General features: G+C 41.8%; 1 protein-coding gene across 4 annotated transcripts in view; it reads right to left on the bottom strand.

Annotated features, from left to right (window-relative positions):
- Positions 1 to 21,089, bottom strand: part of DCLK1 (doublecortin like kinase 1) — a 207,411-nt gene that overhangs the window by 95,925 nt on the left and 90,397 nt on the right. For all 4 annotated transcript variants that reach the window (XM_053386045.1, XM_053386044.1, XM_053386046.1 and 1 more), the window contains exon 4: positions 8,178 to 8,277. In XM_053386045.1, coding sequence (XP_053242020.1) covers positions 8,178 to 8,277 — 100 coding nt within the window. The remainder of the gene's footprint in view (positions 1 to 8,177; positions 8,278 to 21,089) is intronic.

Raw genomic sequence — 21,089 nt, forward strand, 5'->3', positions numbered from 1 at the left:
ACCAGAGGAGGGAAGGGATGAGGGATAGCTGACGAGTCTCAGGCTCATTCACATAACTCTAAACCACAGTTTACTGTTACATTTGAATGAGGCCAGTGTGTGTGGTTACAGCTTTTAAGTTTTGAAAACCCTCTTGCGGATGAAACCCAAGTTTCTTCTGGAAACAGCATTTTGAGGCCAGGGTGAGCAAAGGGTTCCTCTAGCGGCAGATTTCTGAAAAACATGTGTTTCTATTTCTAAATGTTATCACTGACTTTGAGCCAAATAAATATACAGCAATCAAAATGACTATAAAATTAAATTAGAGCCACATTAATTCTTGCCTAGGGAAGCCAACTTGTCAAGATATTACAGAGAAATGAAGTGGGTATAAAGTAGCCATAAAAGGTGGTTTCCCCTTAAATTCTATTGCCGATTAGTCAGCTACTAAAAGGAGTATCTGTTGTATCTGCTTCACCTTCCCCAACTTTAAAGAACAGCTTTATGTATTATATATCTATATATTAGGATAATGCCTATTCTGTTCCGGCATAGGGAACCTTTTTCCCAGCTCAAGGGCCACATTCTGTCATACACAAAATTCTGGGAGTCACATGTCAGTGGTGGGTGGAGCAAAAAATGAGTATCTTATCTTACTGCATTCTGACCAACAAAAGTCAGATGTGCAACACATTTCATCCTCCATCTAGGCCTGAGGAATGGGGAGTGGCCTTAGGAGAGTCCTGGGGACTGGAGAGAGAAGCATGGACCCATGAACCAAAGCTTGATACATGAGCCTGAACCAGACTCATGCCCTTACCAGACCTGGGATGGTTGGCATACTAAGTACGAGCAGAAAAGAATACAACCAGTTGTACTCCTAGCAAAAGCCAATTAAATAGTGCGGTGCCCTTGTCCTCATCTCAACCCAAAAGTGTTGACCCCCAAAAGGAGGTCATCTCTCTTTCAGCTGGCCTTATAAAGTCTTTGGGCTGGTCAAGGCACCACCCACCCAGCTCTTGGAACAGCCTCCTCTAAGCTACAGGTCTTATGAGTCAATGACTCAGCAACAAAGAGCTGAGAACAACTCCCCCAGTCCTGCAAGCAGCTACGTCTACAAGTCCAACTGGGAAAGACTCATAGAGATACAGGGGCAGTCTCTTTTATAAAAATTATATAAGTGTCCCTGCTTGGTCTTGTCCTCCATACTGAGATGTGTTAGTATTTTCTTGACAACAGGAGTTCAGGAATAAGGCAGGACTCCTTAACAAATTCCATCTAACAAATTATTATTATTATTATTATCTATTTTAATAGTGTTGCATGCCACCCTAATCTCTGAGCAGGGTGAGATTCCAGGGATTCCTGGTGTAGACCCAGGGTTCGGTTTCCGTGGAATGAGGGACAGCGGAGACTGTGGTGTCTTTATTGTATATGGCTTATCTACACAACCTGAGCCTACAAAGAAATCAGGCATGGCTCTGCTGCATAGGCTTCAGTCTGCAGCCTGTGTCCAGCTTCTACCTGTCACACACCAACTCTGCCTTTTTCTTTCTAAGTACCGACAAGTTGAGGGAGGTGGGCCATCTATTTGCCATCTGGCACAGAGCCATACTTAGAGGGTCATTACCTCAACAAGAAGCTAGTCTGGCTATTCCACAAATTGAATCCATGCTGGATCCAGAAATTAGAAAGGGGCTCAGCCACATAGCCTACCGCCGCCCCCCCAACTCATAGCAATAGTTTTGGCAATGTTTTTCACTGTTTTACTGATCTTTTAAAACTAATTAATGTTGTTAGCTGCTTTGGGCATGATTCACAGACAGATGGAATATGAATTATTTTCTAAATACTGTCTTCAGGATATTTTTAATAAACAAAAAACAAACCTGAAGTGTTTGCGGTTTTGCAAAATAGTAACAAGCATGTCCTCAACCAAGCCAGCTCAGGCCGCCTTCAGAATCAGGTACATCATGTTTCCCCCTAGTATGGTTTCCAGCTCATTAAATTAAGTACTTTTCTTATTACCAGCGCAGTGAGAGATTAGTCATCCTGGCAAAAGGTCAAGACAAAGATGGCATCCCAAGTGCCCTTTCAAAACTAAAATGAGTACAATAAATCAAAATGAAGCATCGGGGTGGGGTGGAGTCGATGTGTTCAATTGGTAGTATGAAATTTTAATATGGTTGTGGTTTGTAAGTTATCCCAAGAATGACAGTCTTTCAATCCTGCCTCACAGTAAAGATCTTTTTCATTCTGTTATGCACAGATGTACAGTATGATGCACACTGAACGAGGCCTGCCAGGCATGAGGATGGCATCATTGGCAAAGGTTAAAAATATAAGTATCCAAAACACAAAGCAACTGCCAATTGCCTGCAGCAAGAGCCCAAAGAAACAGCAAAACTATTGGGTAGCCATTCCAATTCACTTTGTTTTAAGGAAGATGCAAGGCCTCATAATTCACACCAAAATCTCATCAGTGTGAACCATATAGGTCCATATACAGTCCTTAAGAAGGACTTGGGCGATTCAGAAAAGCCTTCCAGACTGAAAAGCTCTTAAGAATTATGGTGAGAGAAGATGACAGGGTGGGATCAGAAATATCTTCAGCACAGCTACATCATGAACTGCAATAAATCCACATTGTCTAGTTATTAAAAGTGCATGATTTGGCAGAGCATGGTGCAAAAATATAAGCCACAAGTGACATGACTGAAATGCAGTAGAGTAGACAGTGATAACACGGGTGACCTTGTTTGTTTTGCAACCTGAGGTGAAATGGGAAGGTGCCATTTCCCTCCCCAACCAAGCACCCCCACTTCTGCTGCCGTTGGAATGCCCCCCTCTCGCCAAACCTGGAGAGAGCTGGGGTGCTCCACAAGGCTCCTACTCGTCTTCTGCCCCAGGGCCTATCTAGCCTAGCTCTCCTCTTACTCAGTAGCCAATCAGATGGAAAGTCCTCCAGTAGGGCATGAAGGCATTCTTTTCCTTTGAGATTCCCACCAGCTGGTTTTCAGAGGCATACTGCCTCCAGCCTTGAAGATGGTATACATCTATCACTAGCAGTCATTGATGGCCTTGTCCTCCATCAAGGATCTAATAAGGAAGCCCTTAACAAAAGAAAAAATACTAACTACCTAATGGTGAGAATATTCAGTAAAAGAGGTTAGAGATTTTAAACTTAGTTTAACCCCAGTTTTCTTCAGGCCACCTGGCATGTAAATGGGTACCTGACTTAGTGAGCTGGGGAGGGATGGGAAATCAGATACAGCTACATAGCCTCCACCTTGGGCATCTTGAATTAAAAAGGAGAGGTTTGGTCTGTCAATTAACTTATTTTTACACCACACTTGAAGAAAGCCCATCCATTCAAAGGCTGTAGAGTACAGAACAGGCTTAGGAACAAGGTGGAGATGAACAGCAAGCTGTTCCCTCATCTCTCAAAAGTAACTCAAGTTCCAATGTGGTGAGAGCATTCTGTCACAGGTTCCAGCTGTCTCATGTGGCCACTTCCATGTGGAAACATTTCCAGTAACCTGCCACACAGCAGCTGCAATGTAAGAATTGTCCTTCCCTTTTCAAAGTAAGTAGTGGGGGAGAGACTCTATAAGGTCAAACAAAGCTTAGCTGTATGATTGGAGTGATTCAGCACCTTTCTTTGTCTCCCCAACCCAAGCATCCCCAAACTCGGCCCTCCAGCCTTTTTGGGACTACAACTCCCATCATCCCTAGCTAACAGTGGTCAGGGATGATGGGAATTGTAGTCCCAAAACGGCTAGAGGGCCGAGTTTGGGGGTGCCTACCCCAACCTCTTCTAAGTGCTCAAGACTCCTAAACTTCTTATCCTGACAGAATAGGCAATAATGCTTTAAAAAAATCACCCTATTATTTTACCAAGTATGGACACCCAGAAAATGAATTGCTTTCCAATTATCCCCCACTTTTTTTGTCTCCTAACAAGCCTCCAGTAGATTTTCCTAGGACCAACTGCCACCTCTCTCGTGTTAGCTGAAAGTCCACAGATATCATTGAAGTTTTCTCTTTCTGCACAAAAGAGGTATTATACCTCTTAACAAACTCACTAAGATCTAAGATATTGTTTTAATCACCACCCTATGACCTCATCCTCTTAGCACCATGGTAACAGGAAAAAATTACCAGTAATTAGTCAGCCTTAGATTATTCAAAGCATAATATCTGCTTTAAGAGTATCATGTAGTAAGTAGTTCCATGTAGGAAGGCTTTAGCTCATGGGCGGGGTGCAGGTGTTGCCAGACTACACCTTCCATAATCTCTGACCATTGGCTAAACTTTTTGGGGCTGATGGGATTAGGAACCCAACAATGCCTTGGGGGCCACTGGTTCCAAATCACTGCTCTAGATGGTTGCTAGAGACTCTTATTCTCCAGTTGTGACATGTCCCTGTATTTCTTAAGACTTATTCTTAGCTGAACAGGGTACTAACTAAAGGGGTCCCTCAGTCCCCAGTTTCAGAGGTGGACGTGATTTTGGAGCCATGTAACCTGAAGCCTCCAGTACATTGTGTCAAGCTTTCCACCCTCTGAGCATTTTGCAGCAACATTAACATGTGCTTTCCTAACTTACTGATGTCCCTTTGTAGCCACTAGGTACCCTAGGTACCAAGGGTGAAATCCACAGGTTTCCTTTTAACAGAGAAATCCAAGAGACTGTTGAGTGTTAGTGCTGTGGTCTGTGTCTATGGCAGAGCATTCAAGTTGGAATGAGACCCTTGTCCAACCCCCTACAACGCATTGTCTGTGGCCTCTGCAGTTCACGGCATTGTTTTCGCCTGATTTCTGTCTTTATCTGTTTTTACATTGCTTTGTTTAATTTTGAAACTGCAATTGTATTTTAATTGTTTTAAATCTGTGGACCAGAGGACATTGCTGATTGAGCATGATACAAATGTCAACAAATAAATAAATAAACTAAAGACAGGCAAAGCACAGCCATGCCACAAAACAGGGTAAAGATTTATCAGTAGTTTGATTGTACACCATTGCATTGGAACACAATGCCATATCTTAGTTCAGAAAACAAAATCCTCTAGGTTCCACTCTTCCCTCCCTAAACCAATTCCATTAGTTCCTGGCTTTATGAAATGTTCATCAATTTATTTCAGGTTATTACACTATTTCAGAACTAATCAGTTTTGAAACATTTTTCCAATGAGGTTTTCTTCTCTCAGCTGGCATACTGTGACTTTTTTTTAATAAGATTTTTCCCCCTTTTAAAAAAGAACGTAATGAATATTAAGGGTGAATATATTATCCTCAAATGCCCCCAGGAAAGTTTGGCACTTTCTGAAAGCTAATGAATTATGGATTTTGAATAATTAGGTTCTATTTAGAAGAGAGACCACCATTGTAACAAGATGTATGTGGACACTTTCAGGAAGAATAATATGTGCTTATCCAGAGCTTCTGGTACATAAAATGTATGTCTAAGTAAGTAGTATGCTGAGCCACTTGCTATTACATGACATGCAAACACAAAAGGGGAGCCTCTTATTCAGGACAAAATTTCATTCATTTAATGGATTGTCCTATACACCCACATTTCAAACCAAAGAATGAAGCTGAGAGATGAGCCATTCATTTTCACAATAGAGTTCATAAACTCACGACAAGGACAAGATGGAATTTCAGTGAATGGGATCACTGAGACATGTCCCCATATGCAACTTGTTTGAACCCTGTTTTTCCTCCAATGAAATCTGACAGCTCTTAATCATGGGGAGCATAATAAAGCAAAATATGATTAAGAAAAGACACAGGAAATGACCATAGCTCAGGAATAAAGCAAAAGGCTCCAGGTTCAGTCCCTGGCATCTCTAAGGTATGGCTGAGAAGGACCCCAGTCTGATACCCTCAAAAGTCACTGCCAGGGAAGAGGCACTTGCCACACCTCCCACACTGTTGCACTATAACTGCCATCATTCCCAACCATTGGCTGTGCTGCGTTGGGCAGATGGCATTGGGAGTCCATCAACTCGTGGAGATCCCAGGTTCGCCAGCACTGATGTAGATGACACAGAACAATAAGATTTATGTTCTTGTTGAGCAACAATAGCGTATTAAAAACTAAATTGTAACAACTGCTACAATATAGAAACCAGAAAAAGGAAACCTCCAACCATGCAAATTTCCAACAAAGCAAAAGGCAATGAAAAAGAGTTCTTGGAACCTAAATGTTTCATTATGCCACCTTTGGGAGATTTTGATCATGACTTAAAAGACTTTCCAAGCGACAACAAAATTGTAGTGCCAGAGTGTGTAGTGTGTAAGCTCACAAAGAGGAAAGGGTTGACTGCTCTGACCCTGTTGCTATATGTGGAGAGGAGCCTAATTTGCCTGTCTGCTTAACTGTTTATCTTGATGCTTTGTCACTGAGATACTTCTCCAGCTGTTTTGTGTTTATGCCCACAAATAGATATTTTCATTTTGGATAGGTATTGCTATAGGTTGGGTGGGTCTCATCCAGGCCTGCAATCCAGTATCTGTGAGACAAAACCTGTGGAATGAGCCAAACCAATTCTGCCATTTACATGTCTAAAGAGAATTTTTTTTTCCTTTCAGTAGCACCTTAAAGACCAACTAAGTTAGTTCTTGGTATGAGCTTTCGTGTGCATGCACACTTCTTCAGATACACACTGTATCTGAAGAAGTCTGCATGCACACGAAAGCTCATACCAAGAACTAACTTAGTTGGTCTTTAAGGTGCTACTGGAAGGGAAAAAAAATTTGTTTTGACTATGGCAGACCAACACGGCTACCTTTCTGTAACTATGTCTAAAGAGGTTGAACTGTTGCAGCAGAATGAATGGATGGGCCTTTTCCTACCTCACCTGGCTGGATGCCACTTAATTCTAGGAGGGAAAACAACAGGCCAAGAGGGAGACTGTGTGTGTGAGAGAGAGAGAGGGGGGTGGGGGTGTCTTGGCTCCTGCCAGAAGCTGGAAACACAGAGGCTTGCTTTGCTTTGTGCTAGACCCAAAGCTGTGGCTTGGGGCTTCCCTTGAAACCTAGTGGGGAGGCCAGATTTGTTGGAGTGTTAATGCTGTGAGCCTCTCCAGCCTAAGTTCAGGTTGTATATATGTGTAAACAATACTATATGTCCTAGAGACACCACAGTTTCCATTGACCTCCATTCCAAGGAAACCAGACTCTGGTTAAGGGCTGGAACCCCTGGAATCTCTTGCCACTCAGAGACTGGGGGCATGTGCAGCAGTACTAAGTGACTCATAAAGATGTAGGCTTCCCATAGGCATCTGCCTGGCCAATGTGAGAAAATGGATGCTGCGCTAGATAAGCTTTTGGTCTGATCCAGCACTGGAAATCTTATAAGATACCAGTGTTTAGCTAACTTCCAGTGATGCTGTGAGGAAATGTTTTTCAGTCTAATACCTTCCCGCAAAATCTTTCAGAGCAGGAATTAACCACCCTCAGCATATCCCACCACCAAATTTCTAGATGAGCTGGTACCCTTGATGTGTCTTGAGATGGGGAGGGGAAGTATTGAGCAGTGACTCATGCCTAAGCTTATTCAGCATCAGCCTCTTCCTGGTTCATCATGTTCTCATTTGTTACACTCCACTCAGAACACAAGTTTTTGACACCTGAGATTATGACAGAACTCTTCAGACCTACTCCTTGAGGACAGGCACAATCTGAGAGATTTCCCAGATGCCCCACCACAGAAATTTCTCCACTGTGAAAGTGTCTTCTCCTGATGTGGGGAGAAGAACAAGCCAGCTGGCAGTGTCTGCCTCTCAGAGCCCAGCCAAAAAGCTGCTTAACACATTGGCCAGTGTTCCATAAATCACAACAGATGGGAACTGTTACCATTTCCCCTTTCTCTGCCTCACCATCAAGACATATACTATTAAAGGTTACAGAAACCTGACAGTTAAACGTGACATTTCTAGCCTTAATAGGTTATATTTTGCAAAAGCAAAGGATTTTGAAAACATGAAGTGACTGCTTTTGTATCAAACTCTGGGTTAACAGTTTCATTAAGCCCACTTGGCCCAGGTAATAAAAACCATTCACAAATGCACAACTTGGAAATTTAAAACATTTCTTAATATAGATAGATGATAGATAGATAGATAGATAGATAGATAGATAGATAGATAGATAGTGATACATCTATGAAAAATGTTGTTTTCTTACCGCTTTCATCTAGCAAGAAGTCATCCTGATAACGAAACTTTTCAGGGCCACATGCAATGAATATGTCATCTTCGCCAAAAAAATCCTGAAGGCACATCACCTGCAATAAGAAAAAAGAAGAACAAAATTGACACCAGCTATCTCACAAATGAGAACATCTAGTAAAATGGTTTAAATGCAGAAGAGATTTCATTGCAGGAGTACTCCAAATCACTGGCTAGGAAACTTTTTAAAATATGAAAGATTTTTGTGGAAAGCACTGGTATACTTTACCATGTTGCATGAAAATTTTGCTGTATAACTTTCATGTTTTGGCAATCTGTATACAGTATCTCTGGTAGGTTTCAGTTTACTTTGCTTTGCTGTTGGCAAAGATTATTGTGATAATTTTAACAAGATCTATTAGATAACTAGTAATTGGAGTTATGGGAAACTTGTAGGAACCAAGCAAACAAACAGAAACAAATTCTGTGATCTGAGCACTGGGATTTCCAAACCTGCTGCTTTTAGAAACAAGCTACCACTGCCACCTGACAAGCTTCTCCTCTAAATGTGCAGCTGAATAACTGTAATGTACTTTTTGTGTGGCTACCTTTCCTGATTGACAAACTTCAGCTGGTGAAAAATGCAGCTACCTGGATGCTAACGTGAGACCGAAAGTCAGTATGTTTAACACTGTTACACTATTACTCCAGGCCAGGGGTCAGCAACCTTTTTCAGCCGTGGGCTGGCCCACCGTCCCTCAGACCATGTGGGTGGGCCGGACTATATTTGGGGGCAGGCGGGTGAAATGAACAAATTCCTATGCCCCACAAATAACCCAGAGATGCATTCTAAATAAAAGCACACATTCTACTCATGTAAAAACACACTGATTCCCAGACCGTATGTGGGCATCTGGTCCCCTAGCCTTAGGTTGCCTACCCCTGCTTCATGCCCAATTCAAAATGCTGGTGCTGACCTTTGAAATTATTATTATTTTAATAAGGGACCTGGATACTACATAAGTCACATGCTCCTACCATAATGCCCAATGTGGAAAGATAGTTTCCTAAGGCACAACCTTGCCCATCGAAAATGGAAACAAATGGCTTGGTGAGTGCAGTTATATGCGACTGTGTCTGTTGTGATGGCTTCCCACCCCCCAGTTGCTTAGTTTCTTTCCCTCTTTTTCTAATACTAATAGTAATGTTAATGTTTCTTTCGTATGGTATTTCACAACTGCCAGGTACGCAGAAGACAAGATCTCCTTTGGGCTTTTGATTCTGCTTTGACAGTTTGCCACAACAGATTAGAAATATGCTTCTGCTGAAACTAAAAATAACGAGAACACCTGAGTATGAAATGCAGATAAGATGTGCCATATGCAAACATGGAACAACCACAACCAGCAATTGTTTTATTTGATTCCCTTGCAAGCTACAACTATTTCCCCCTCATCATCTCCTCATTAGAGCAGTTAAACATTTATTTATTCATTTATTTAAAGCATGTAGGAACTGCTCAATATTTCAAAAATGTAAGCGGTGTACAGTGCAACAACGCTAAATAATATAATTACAATAAAAATACAATGTAAAAAAACAGTAAAAGAGTAGTAGGTAAAGTCAGTGAACACAGAGCTTCGGGTTGTGGTCACTGGCTGATACACAAATAATAATGGCATTTAATTTTATTGATTTATAATATTTATAATATTTATCTTTTCCCTGAAGAGCTTAAGGTGCCATATATAGTCTCCACCCCCTTATTAATCTCACAAAAAACCCACTGTGGTAGGTTCGGCTGAGAATGAGTGACTAGCCCAGGGTCATGCAGAAGGCTGGAACAGACTATATCCTGTCCTTGCAGTCATTTAGCCTGATTTGATAATCAAAAACGAAACCTTAGTTATTCAGAAGTATTTCCCCCTCATTTTAACTACTTCAACTTCAATATTTCTCACTGATTATGAACAGGCAGAAAATTGGAATGGATAAAAGGCTATACTAGGTCAGATTATTGTTACTGAAGCCCAGTGTCAGGGAACTGCCATCGGAGAAACAGGAGGTGAAAGGGCTCACAGAGGCTGAGAGAGACTTATCAGCTGAGGAGGGAACCAGCAGGGGGAGAGGTGGAGTTCCAAGGGAAAGTGAGTCGGAGGGAGGGCTCAGAGACACTTCCAGCGAAAATAGCGGGGAGGTTTCAGGACCTCCCATAGGGACACCCACTCCTCGCCGGAAACTGTCACGCCGAGAGTCCAGAAGACGCGTTTCCGTTAAGGAACTTTTATGCTGGAAGAAGTTCCGTAAACGCCCACTGTCCGATTCTACGAGCGACTGATGGAGCCATGCTTAAGGAGCTCCGTCACAGACAGAGGTTTGTGGACTTAGCCAAACTCTGAGGGACTAGACTTTACGCACAAGCAGCTCATCATCCCATCACACCCAGATTTGGGGGAAAGAATCTCTGTACAAAAAGCACCATGCGAACAGAATAACAAGTAGTAACCTGTTTCCACATCTTTCCCTGACATCCAATTTAAATGCTAAAGCAAGAATATTTAAGAATATCTCTCTATATGAGTGGTGTGCAAGTCAACAGTGATGATTTAAACACTGTTCAGTTGCATGCATTAAACTACATGGCGGGGGACAAACAGACACAGCGTCCAGAAACACAGTATTTTACAGTCAACATAAGAGGAAAAAGAGCTAGTTTAATCCGGAATGTTAATGACTGCCTAAATGTCCTGATGTCCCATAAGACTTAATTTAACACTGTGTGTGTGTGTGTGTGTGTGTGTGTGTGTGTGTGTGTAGGTTGGGGGGAGGGGTAATAAGTAAATCAATCTCACAGCAAAGCTTGCAAATCTGTTATCTGGACTCAGTGCGAGTCCCCAATCCTCTTGAGCAGATTTGGAGGGTGTGCAGAAGGATGCAGGGAAAAGGAGAGGGGGAGTTCCTTTACACAAGTCCGTTGTGTGTGTGGAACAGTAGCACTGGATAATAATGCAGAATCAACAAGAGCAGCCATCACATCTACCAGTAGTACAGGAGTGATTCTTTGGCCTGTTACCACTGGTGCTGAACAACTTTTGACTGGCAACTTCAAGCCGCCTCCTGCTCTCTCTTCTTAATGGTCCCTTATTAGCTTCCTCTGACAACAGAAACCCCAATCTCAGCAGGTCTTGGAGGAACAGGAGGCTGCGTAGCCTGTCTGCTATTTCAGGGCAGGCCTGTCATCTCCCCCAATTCCACAAACTTCTCTGGTCTGTGCCAGAATGCATGTTAGGCCACATACATCAATAGTTTTGACTTCACTTATAGTGACTGTTAAGTTGTGGGTGAACATATCAGACGACACAGCGATTCTTCAGACAGCTCTTGTTTATTCACAGGCCAGAACAGAACTGAACTGAAGGGTTCAGCCAACCTGCTTAAATAGAGCTCAACTACAATGCAACAGTAACCACTTTCTGTAACTATCCAATCACTGAATGTCACTTTCAATTCCTTATTTGCATATGCAGACCTGAGTGAAAACTATCTACAGTATCCCCCTGCTAGCCCAGGGTGAGAACTTCAGTATATAACAATGACTCTCTTCTTTTCATGGAAATGACTGATAAAAAGTTCCACACCTTCCTCTGATCTAGATCTCCTACTACATCTTCTACTATATTCTTGAACATTTGCCAGCCTCTTAAAAGACCTAGGACAAAAACATCACCTACACTCTTGGATTAGCTTCAGTATATATTTCATAGCAATTTGTTTAATTCAGCCACAAGCAATATCATTTCATTGTGGAGCATCATCCTGCAGAAAAGCCCTGGTGGCAACTGGTGGTTTTTTTTTTACATATCCAGAATGGTTTCTTATTCCTAAAGCTTTTCATTCAATATGACTCAAGGCAGCCAGATGTATTGACAATGTCTTCAAAATGGAATGCGTGTTGTTTTTGAAACATTTCAAATGCACTTTTTAAAAACAATAGCTGGTTTAACTTTGATGGCAACAACCTTAAGATGAGCTGTGTGACGATAAAAGTGATTAGCAAAATATTAACACTTGAAAAATTACAGAGTCAAGGGTTTGAATCATTCCCTCAAATTCAGCTAATTACACATCCCTCTCTTTACTGTCTTTGGCTCGAAGTCTTTCACTCACACCCATTTTGTTAATCTGTCATTACGCACACTGCATTCCATGGGGATTACAGAACATTTACAAGAATAAAATTAATGTGCCACAGACAAATATGTATGTCCTCTTTTCGTTTCCGGTCCGAGTTATGAGACAGGGATTTAATCAAAGGCATTAAAAGTTATCTGCTGTTTATACTTTTTTTGTTTGTTTGTTAAAAAATATTAATTCTGCAGAGAACTCATCCTTTTTTGTTGTTGGCAGGACATCTCCATGGTGACAGCTGCATCATCAAGCTAGGAGAGGTCTTTCATCAAAGCAAAGGTTTTCCATTTATAAAGGAGGGGAGGAAATGAGATTGTATTTACAAGAGTGCACTCTGCAAATGAACTGGAGGCTCCGCGCAGTTAAAAATTGACAGAAGCCCCATTGCACTTGTGGGCTCAGTCAGATCCATGTGTCACTTCTGGGCCTAACCTCCCAGAAACAGCACACAGTTGTGTAGCATGCACAATTCCGTTGCAGCATGAGGCAGACTCCAGCCAGCACTCTCCAAAGGCACGCTGTGAAGCGCGCTGGGCAGAGGGCAAACAAAATGGGGAATATAATGACGAGCATCTAAAAGGCTTCCCTTGCTTCAGCTCAGCCTTCATAGCAGAGTGATCCCAGGCCAGGGTGCAATTGCATCAGGATTGTTAAAAACAAAAAGCAAGGGCAGATTAAAGGATACAGACAATAAGCACCAAACCAAATGGGTACTGTGGCCTAGTTGCAATGATATATGTACCCTAAAAGGCATCTGAAGGGGGACCCGGGTGGCGCTGTGGGTAAAACCTCAGCTCCTAGGACTTGCCGATCGCATGGTCGGCGGTTCGAATCCCCGCGGCGGGGTGCGCTCCCGTTGCTCGGTCCCAGCGCCTGCCAACCTAGCAGTTCGAAAGCACCCCCCAGGTGCAAGTAGATAAATAGGGACCGCTTACTAGCGGGAAGGTAAACGGCGTTTCCGTGTGCGGCTCTGCCTCGCCAGGGTAGCTTCGTCACGCTGGCCACGTGACCCGGAAGTGTCTGCGGACAGCGCTGGCTCCCGGCCTATAGAGTGAGATGAGCGTACAACCCTAGAGTCTGTCAAGACTGGCCCGTACGGGCAGGGGTACCTTTACCTTTACCTTTACTAAAAGGCATCTGAAGACCAGGTGTGTTCATGTGCGTTGCTGTATTTGTGCACTGTGTATTCATCTTGTTTACTGGTCTATGACTGCTTTTTATTAATATTTTGGAAGGGGTCCTAACATTTGCTACCTCTCTGAAAAATGCGCATGATAGCCAAGCACTTTGGAAATGGAGAGGAAAATCTGTTCAGAAAGAGAGCAAAACAGTTGCCACTGTAATTGGCTTCCTCCCTTCCCTAAAATGGTGCCTATTAATGTAAATAGCACCATGCCAAATTATTAAAAAGAATGTAATTGTTGCATCAAAAGGTATTTACCAGCTATGCAAGGGAAGGGGTGTTAAGGGAGGAAACCCCCAAATTCCCCAGAAAATTTCAGCTCCAACAAAGAACCATTCATATTATTTTAATGTAATGTTACATACAAATTAAATTTGTATTTGAGTCCTGTGGATGAATTCAAGAGTTTGCAAATTCAGAGTTTGCTTGGTTCTTACGTTGGCTCATTGGCCTGTTCTTCAAGGAAAGGCAGGGCTACATAGCTGAACAGAAAATGCAAAGAAGTCGTCGTCTTGCTTTGTTTTAGAACAGGAAATGCATAACACGGGAGAATCAGAAGGTTTACAGAATCAAGAGTGGGAGTCAGAGAGGTCTATGCAATGCTGTGTGGGTGGCTTTTCACTTATGCAACAGGAGTTTCCCTTCCTTACCTCACTTTCCCTGTGTGTTCCCAAAATCTGCTCCAGATGGTCCCCCAATCCTCTGGGGCAGATTTTGAGGGTGTCTGAGGGAAATTCTATGGCACAAGCAGAAACCTGTTTCTCAAGCAGAACGGCAGTGTTGGGTACAATCTGGTGGTTCAGAAGCAGGACAATTATCTCTCTGCACAAGATACATATTGCAATCAAGTCTTCTCTTGTTTCCCTTTATTGCTGTTTTTTCTTCCTTTCTCCATCCTCCCTCTGTACCTTAGTTTGCAAGTGTCCCAAGGCAATTGCACCAATTCACCACACTCTTGGATAGTTTTTGTTTCATTTTAAAGTTCCTATGTTAGGTTTCCATCATTAATCTTTATTTATAAATCCATGGTGCAGGCTTCTTGAGACCAGCACTGGTCCTTTTTGCATGTCTAGATTTTTCTTTGCCAGTATTGCAAAGAGCAATGTGTTGCTGATGCTGGATGAGAACCAATACTTGCCTGGGACCACCTATTGAGTTTACGTCTGGAGAGAAGATCTGAGCCAATGATTTCCCAGTGTACAGCTCACATTCCTAACCGCATCTTAAGCAATGTCATACTGCCAAATTCATTGTTTCGTTCGGCTAATTGTTTTGGCATGCGAAAAGACTAGATGTCATGTATCTAGGGATAACAGAGGGCCTAAAAGATCACACAGGGAGGATCATGCTAACGTCCCACTTCTCTGAAGGATGGATAAGTTATTTCTAGCACGTTCCAGCACAACTGTGTGTGCAATGACGATGCCCTGGGAAATATCACACAGGCACAAATACTCCATATGGGATCAGTCCACCTCATGAATGGAATTCTAATGTTTTCTCAGCTGTGATGTCTCGACTAACACAAATGATTTTGGGAGGTAGCCACAGAGCTAAGGCCTCATCTGCACTATATATTTAAAGCTGTATCATACCACTTTAAACAGTCATGGCTTTCCCCCAAAGAATCCTGGGAAGTGTAGTCCGTTAAGGGTGTCCAGCATGGTTTCACAATCAATCCCTTTTCCTAAGGAACTCTGTGAATTGTAGCTGTGTGAGGGGAACAGCAGTCTCCTATCACTTCTCAACACCCTTAACAAACTACACTTCCTATGATCCTTTGGGGGAAGATGTTTAGAGTGGTATGATACTGTTTTAATTGTATAGTGCAGATGGGGGGGCTCTAAGGGTTTTTAGGATTTTCATTTATGCTTTAGTATATCTTTACAGCAGAGACCTTTCTGTTCTCACTCTCCTCTACCCTTGATAAATATTTGGCAAAGCCTAGGAGATACTGGACCATAAAGAAGGCTGAACGCCGAAGAATTGATGCTTTTGAATTATGGTGCTGGAGGAGACTCTTGAGAGTCCCATGGACTGCAAGAAGATCAAACCTATCCATTCGGAAGGAAATCAGCCCTGAGTGCTCACTGGAAGGACAGATCCTGAAGCTGAGACTCCAATACTTTGGACACCTCATGAGAAGAGAAAAGACCCTGATGTTGGGAAAGATGGAGGGCACAAGGAGAAGAGGACGACAGAGGACGAGATGGTTGCATAGTGTTCTCGAAGCTACCAGTATGAGTTTGACCAAACTGCAGGAGGCAGTGGATGACAGGAGTGCCTGGTGTGCTCTGGTCCATGGGGTCACGAAGAGTTGGACACAACTAAACGACCAAACAACAACAAGGAGATACTGTTGACCCAAAGCCCCTCTTCATTTCAACAGAATTGTACAAATTCTAGTGCAAACGGCAACAACATAAATAAAGGCCTGCTGGCAAGAGAGGCACTTTGAGGATTGCTCCCACAAAAGATACCGTACTTCCTTTTATAATCCCACAAATAGTGCTTCGGCTCTTTCTATCATCATTAAAGGGAAAGGCAAATAACCATCATAAAAATCTTACAATTAAACCGCTAAATGCTTCCTCCCAATTGCGAGCCATTTGGTCATGTCCATCACAAAGTTCCTCTGCATGATGGGGAAACTGAAACCAGGCTAAACACTATAAAGTATGCTCATTTTATTGCAATCCAATACCCAAGCAACCTGGCAATTCATCAGCATATGGCTGTGTGACTGAGATTTCACACACCTAAACAATAAAAGGGGAAGGAAGAACACAATACCGCACTGCTATGAGATGGTATTTCAATGCAATCTGTTCTTAAGAAGGGATTAGTTATAAGAGAGCAAAGCATCCTAGGCTGGGCTCGACTAATGTTTCTGAATAGGTGACATCAATAGTCTCTTGCATTTAGAAGGGTTTTCCTCTGCCAGATTTGCACTTTGCTTTGCTTTGAAGTACAGTGCAAGACTGCCATTTGGTGGCCAGACATTCAAAGTGATAAGGTATAGTAGTCTACTCAGAACATCAAATGTATCAGTAACTCTTAATAAAACAACTTCTATTCACAGAACTGTGATGAACTAACAAAATACTTAAGCTAATATTTCAAAATAACCTTCATCCATAAGGTTTGCATAAAGGTAAAGGTAAAGGTACCCCTGCCCGTATGGGCCAGTCTTGACAGACTCTGGGGTTGTGCGCCCATCTCACTCAAGAGGCCGGGGGCCAGCGCTGTCCGGAGACACTTCCGGGTCACGTGGCCAGCGTGACAAAGCTGCATCTGGCGAGCCAGCACAGCACACGGAAACGCCGTTTACCTTCCCACCAGTAAGCGGTCCCTATTTATCTACTTGCACCCGGGGGTGCTTTCGAACTGCTAGGTTGGCAGGCGCTGGGACCGAGCAACGGGAGCGCACCCCGCCGCGGGGATTCGAACCGCCGACCTTTCGATCGGCAAGCCCTAGGCGCTGAGGCTTTTACCCACAGCGCCACCCGCGTCCCTAAGGTTTGCATAAGACCCGCTTATTTGCTGCCCTGTAATAGTCTAGAAGTTTAAAAACATAATTACATCCACTCTCATTTGAAAAAGTATGACAACATCACACTAATTTCCCAGAACCACTGTCTTTTGCTTCGTTTTGTAATGGCATTCCTAGAAATTTCCATTTTTTTAAAAAAAAACTGTATTTAATCATTACAGCAACAAACACTACATCTTTTTGATGTACGCTATGCCTCAGTTTGCATATAATGCTAAGCCAAATCATGGCTTAGCATAAACACATGTTTGTGCATGTTTGCCCAAAAGGAGATGGTAGCTATTTTGTTTGTTCTCCAGGATCCTGATCCTGTCACAGGACTGTGAACAACACTATAGTTTTGTTAGCATGTCATCCAAACACAGGGTTGTGGTTGTCTCCACCAGAAAACCATGACTTGTAAACAAAGAACAAATCTTGATTAGAGCTCATGGTTTGTATGGAGGAAGACAAACCATGAGCCCAGGTTTAGATGACACACTAACCCAAACCATGGCTTAGTATTGAGTAGTGTGGCGGCATCAACACACTGCCCACACTGTCCTCTCCAGGAACCCATGCATTTACTTTAAGGCATGATTTGGCTTAGCATTGCACACAAATTGGATAGTCACATCAGTTAAGAGGCTCCATTTTGGAAGCAGATTCTTTTCTGTTTTTTTACAAATGTTTATTGTAATCCAGATAGCTTGAGACAGTAGCCATTTTTCAGTTGTTAAAAGCATTTATGGGGGCAGCATTGGAGCAACAGGCTGTATCCAGAAAGAGATATGTTTCAAAGTCTGAAGTACAGTGGTACGATTTCTGTTCTCATCCTAAAGCAAAGTTCTTAAACCTGAAGCACTATTTCTGGGTTAGCAGAGTCTGTAACCTGAAGCGTATGTAACCTGAAGCGTATGTAACCCAAGGTACCACTGTAATCAGACAAAAAGAAGGAGAATGAGAAGGAGGAGGAGGAGGAGGAGGAGCAGGTGGGAAGAAGAAGAAGAGAACTGCTGTCACAATTCCACTGAACTTGCATGTGTCATCTGCACTTCATGGTGGATGTGTGTATTTTAGTTTTATTCCTCCTTATAGCAGAAACGCACTGAAATATTCAGCAAGGTGGGCTCCGCAACATTTAATGGCAACTGATTATCCAAAAGCTAGATTTCGGGCAAAAGCAGTTTTAAACATGGACACCACTAGGGTAGAAAACTCATGTGATATCTTAGATGCATGCAAATGCATTTCGAAAGAAAATTAATCTTCTTCCCCTGGAATAAAATGTTAATTGCATAATATGAACCTCACTGCAAAAGCCAGGATCTGACATTTCAATATTATTTAATTTTTAGGGAGAATATTATATTGCTAACGCTTTTGTAAATTTCATCTCTTTAAAGCTCAGGCAATAATGAAGAGTCTAACACACTGTCTGGAATTCTAACCATTCCAAAGTCTCTCTGTCCAAGTTCAGAATCAGAATGCAACAATACCATACAGAAACGTGGGTGCATTAACAGAAATGGGGCAAAAAAACGGAACACAGATGTCAAGTTTCAACAAGTCATTCCACACCATCTACAGCTGGAACTAGTACAAAAGCAACACACATGTGGTGATAACGTAAGCATTTGATGGAATGATAAGGGCAATAAAAGCAGCTTAAAGTGTAAACCCCTGAACCTTGAGACACCTTCTTCAAATTCCAAAAGTGAATGTATAATAATAATTCAGGCCTTTTGTACTTTAGGAAAATGAAAACGGAGACATCTGCAATCTTGGGAAGGGTGAGGAAGGGAGAGGTCAGACATACTCCTTTACTGCTCTGTTCCCTGATCTAAACTGAGACTGTGCTGCCCCCTTGTCAAGGGGAAAAGCATAAAAGCTGGCAGAGCTAACTGCACTGCAAAATCTGACAGGGATTTCTCCAATGTCATATTCCACCTATATTTTCTTTTTTTATATAATAATATTTTATTAAGTTTAACAGTAAAAAGAAACAACCAAACATAGAACAGTAAAAACACAGGGAAAATATAAAACACAACAATACAAGCTTTCACAATACATAAAATACAAACATTTAACCTAACAAGGGGGGGGGGAGAAAAAAAAGCAGTCAACACACAAAAAATAAAATAGGAAAAAACACAAATCACTCTTTTCTAATTGTTCATCTTTGATTAACTTATTTTCCTGACTTCCTCACGCCTCCCTTTTTTATATCCCTTTTTAACAGTTAGTTCAGCAAATTCGTATCCTACTACTTTATCTTTATATATTTTACCTCCCAAATTTATAATTTCAAATTTTTATCTCTTGTTACTAGAACCCCTTCATTTTATTTCAATGTCATCAGCATTCATACATTTTACAGTACTTCTGTAAATAAATTTTAAATTTCCTCCAATCTTCTTCCACCAACTCTTCTCCCTGATCTCGGATTCTGCCAGTCATCTCAGCCATTTCCATATAGTCAATTACTTGCATCTGCCATTCTTCCAAGGTGGGTAATTCTTGTGTCTTCCAATGCTTTGCGATGAGTATTCTTGCTGCTGCTGTAGCATACATAAAGAAAGTTCTATCCTTCTTTGGCACCAATTGGCCTACTATGCCCAGGAGAAAGGCCTCTGGTTTCTTCACAAAAGTGTATTTAAGTACCTTTTACATTTCTTTATAAATCGTCTCCCAGAAAGCCTTAATCCTCAGGCACGTCCACCAAAGGTGAAAGAATGTACCTTCAATTTCTTTACATTTCCAACATTTATTATCGGGCAAGTGGTATATTTTTGCAAGTTTGACTTGGGTCATGTACCACCTATACATCATTTTCATAATATTCTCTCTTAGGGCATTACATGCCGTAAATTTAATCCCAGTGGTCCACAACTGCTCCCAGTCAGCAAACATGATATTGTGTCCTATATCTTGTGCCCATTTAATCATAGCAGATTTTACCGTTTCTTCCTCAGTACTCCATTTCAACAGCAAATTATACATTCTTGATAATATCTTAGCATTGGGTTCTAACAATTCTGTTTCCAACTTTTGATTTTTCCACCTGAAAACCAATTTTTTTGTCTTGATTATAAACCTCTCTTATTTGAAAATAATGTAACCAGTCTCGCACCTTCCCTTTGAGCTTCTCATAACTGCAATTTCAGCTTGTCACCTTCCTGTTCCAAAATTTCACAATACTTTGGCCATTTTGCCTCCATATTAAGTTTTTTCATAGCTTTCGCTTCCATAGGTGATAACCACCTTGGGGTTTTATTCTCAAAAAAATCTTTATACCTTATCCAGACATTAAATAATGCTTTCCTGACAATATGGTTTTTGAATGCTTTATGCGCTTTAACCTTGCCATACCACAAATATGCATGCCACCCAAATACATTATCATAACCTTCAAGATCTAGGATATCAGTGTTCTCAAGAAGTAGCCATTCCTTCAACCAGCAAAAAACTGCTGATTCATAATAAAGTTTAAAGTCCGGCAGGGCAACCCCCCCTCTGTCTTTAGCATCAGTAAGTATCTTAAATTTTATTCTGGGCTTTTTGCCCTGCCAGACAAATCTAGAGATATCTCTTTGCCACCTCTTGAAACAGTCCATCTTGTCAATGATTTGCAATGATTGGAACAAAAACAACATTCTCGGCAATACATTCATCTTAATAACAGCAATTCGACCAAGCAAGGAAAGCTTCAAATTCGACCAAATCTCTAAGTCTTTCTTCACTTCTGACCAACATTTCTCATAATTGTCTTTAAATAGATTTGCATTCTTAGCAGTCATATTCACCCCCAGGTATTTTACCTTCTTTACTAATGTTAGATCTGTCTCTTTCTGAAACCTCTCTCTCTCCATCGGCGTCAAATTTTTCTCCAGAACCTTAGTTTTAAACTTGTTTAACTTAAAGCCTGCCACTTGACCAAACTCCTGGATTAATTCTAGAGCCCTCTTAGTACTAGGCACTGGCTCTTGTAATGTCAATACAAGATCATCTGCAAAGGCTTT

This window comes from Podarcis raffonei, chromosome 4 (assembly GCF_027172205.1).
Source record: "Podarcis raffonei isolate rPodRaf1 chromosome 4, rPodRaf1.pri, whole genome shotgun sequence".
Taxonomy (NCBI): Eukaryota; Metazoa; Chordata; class Lepidosauria; order Squamata; family Lacertidae; genus Podarcis; species Podarcis raffonei.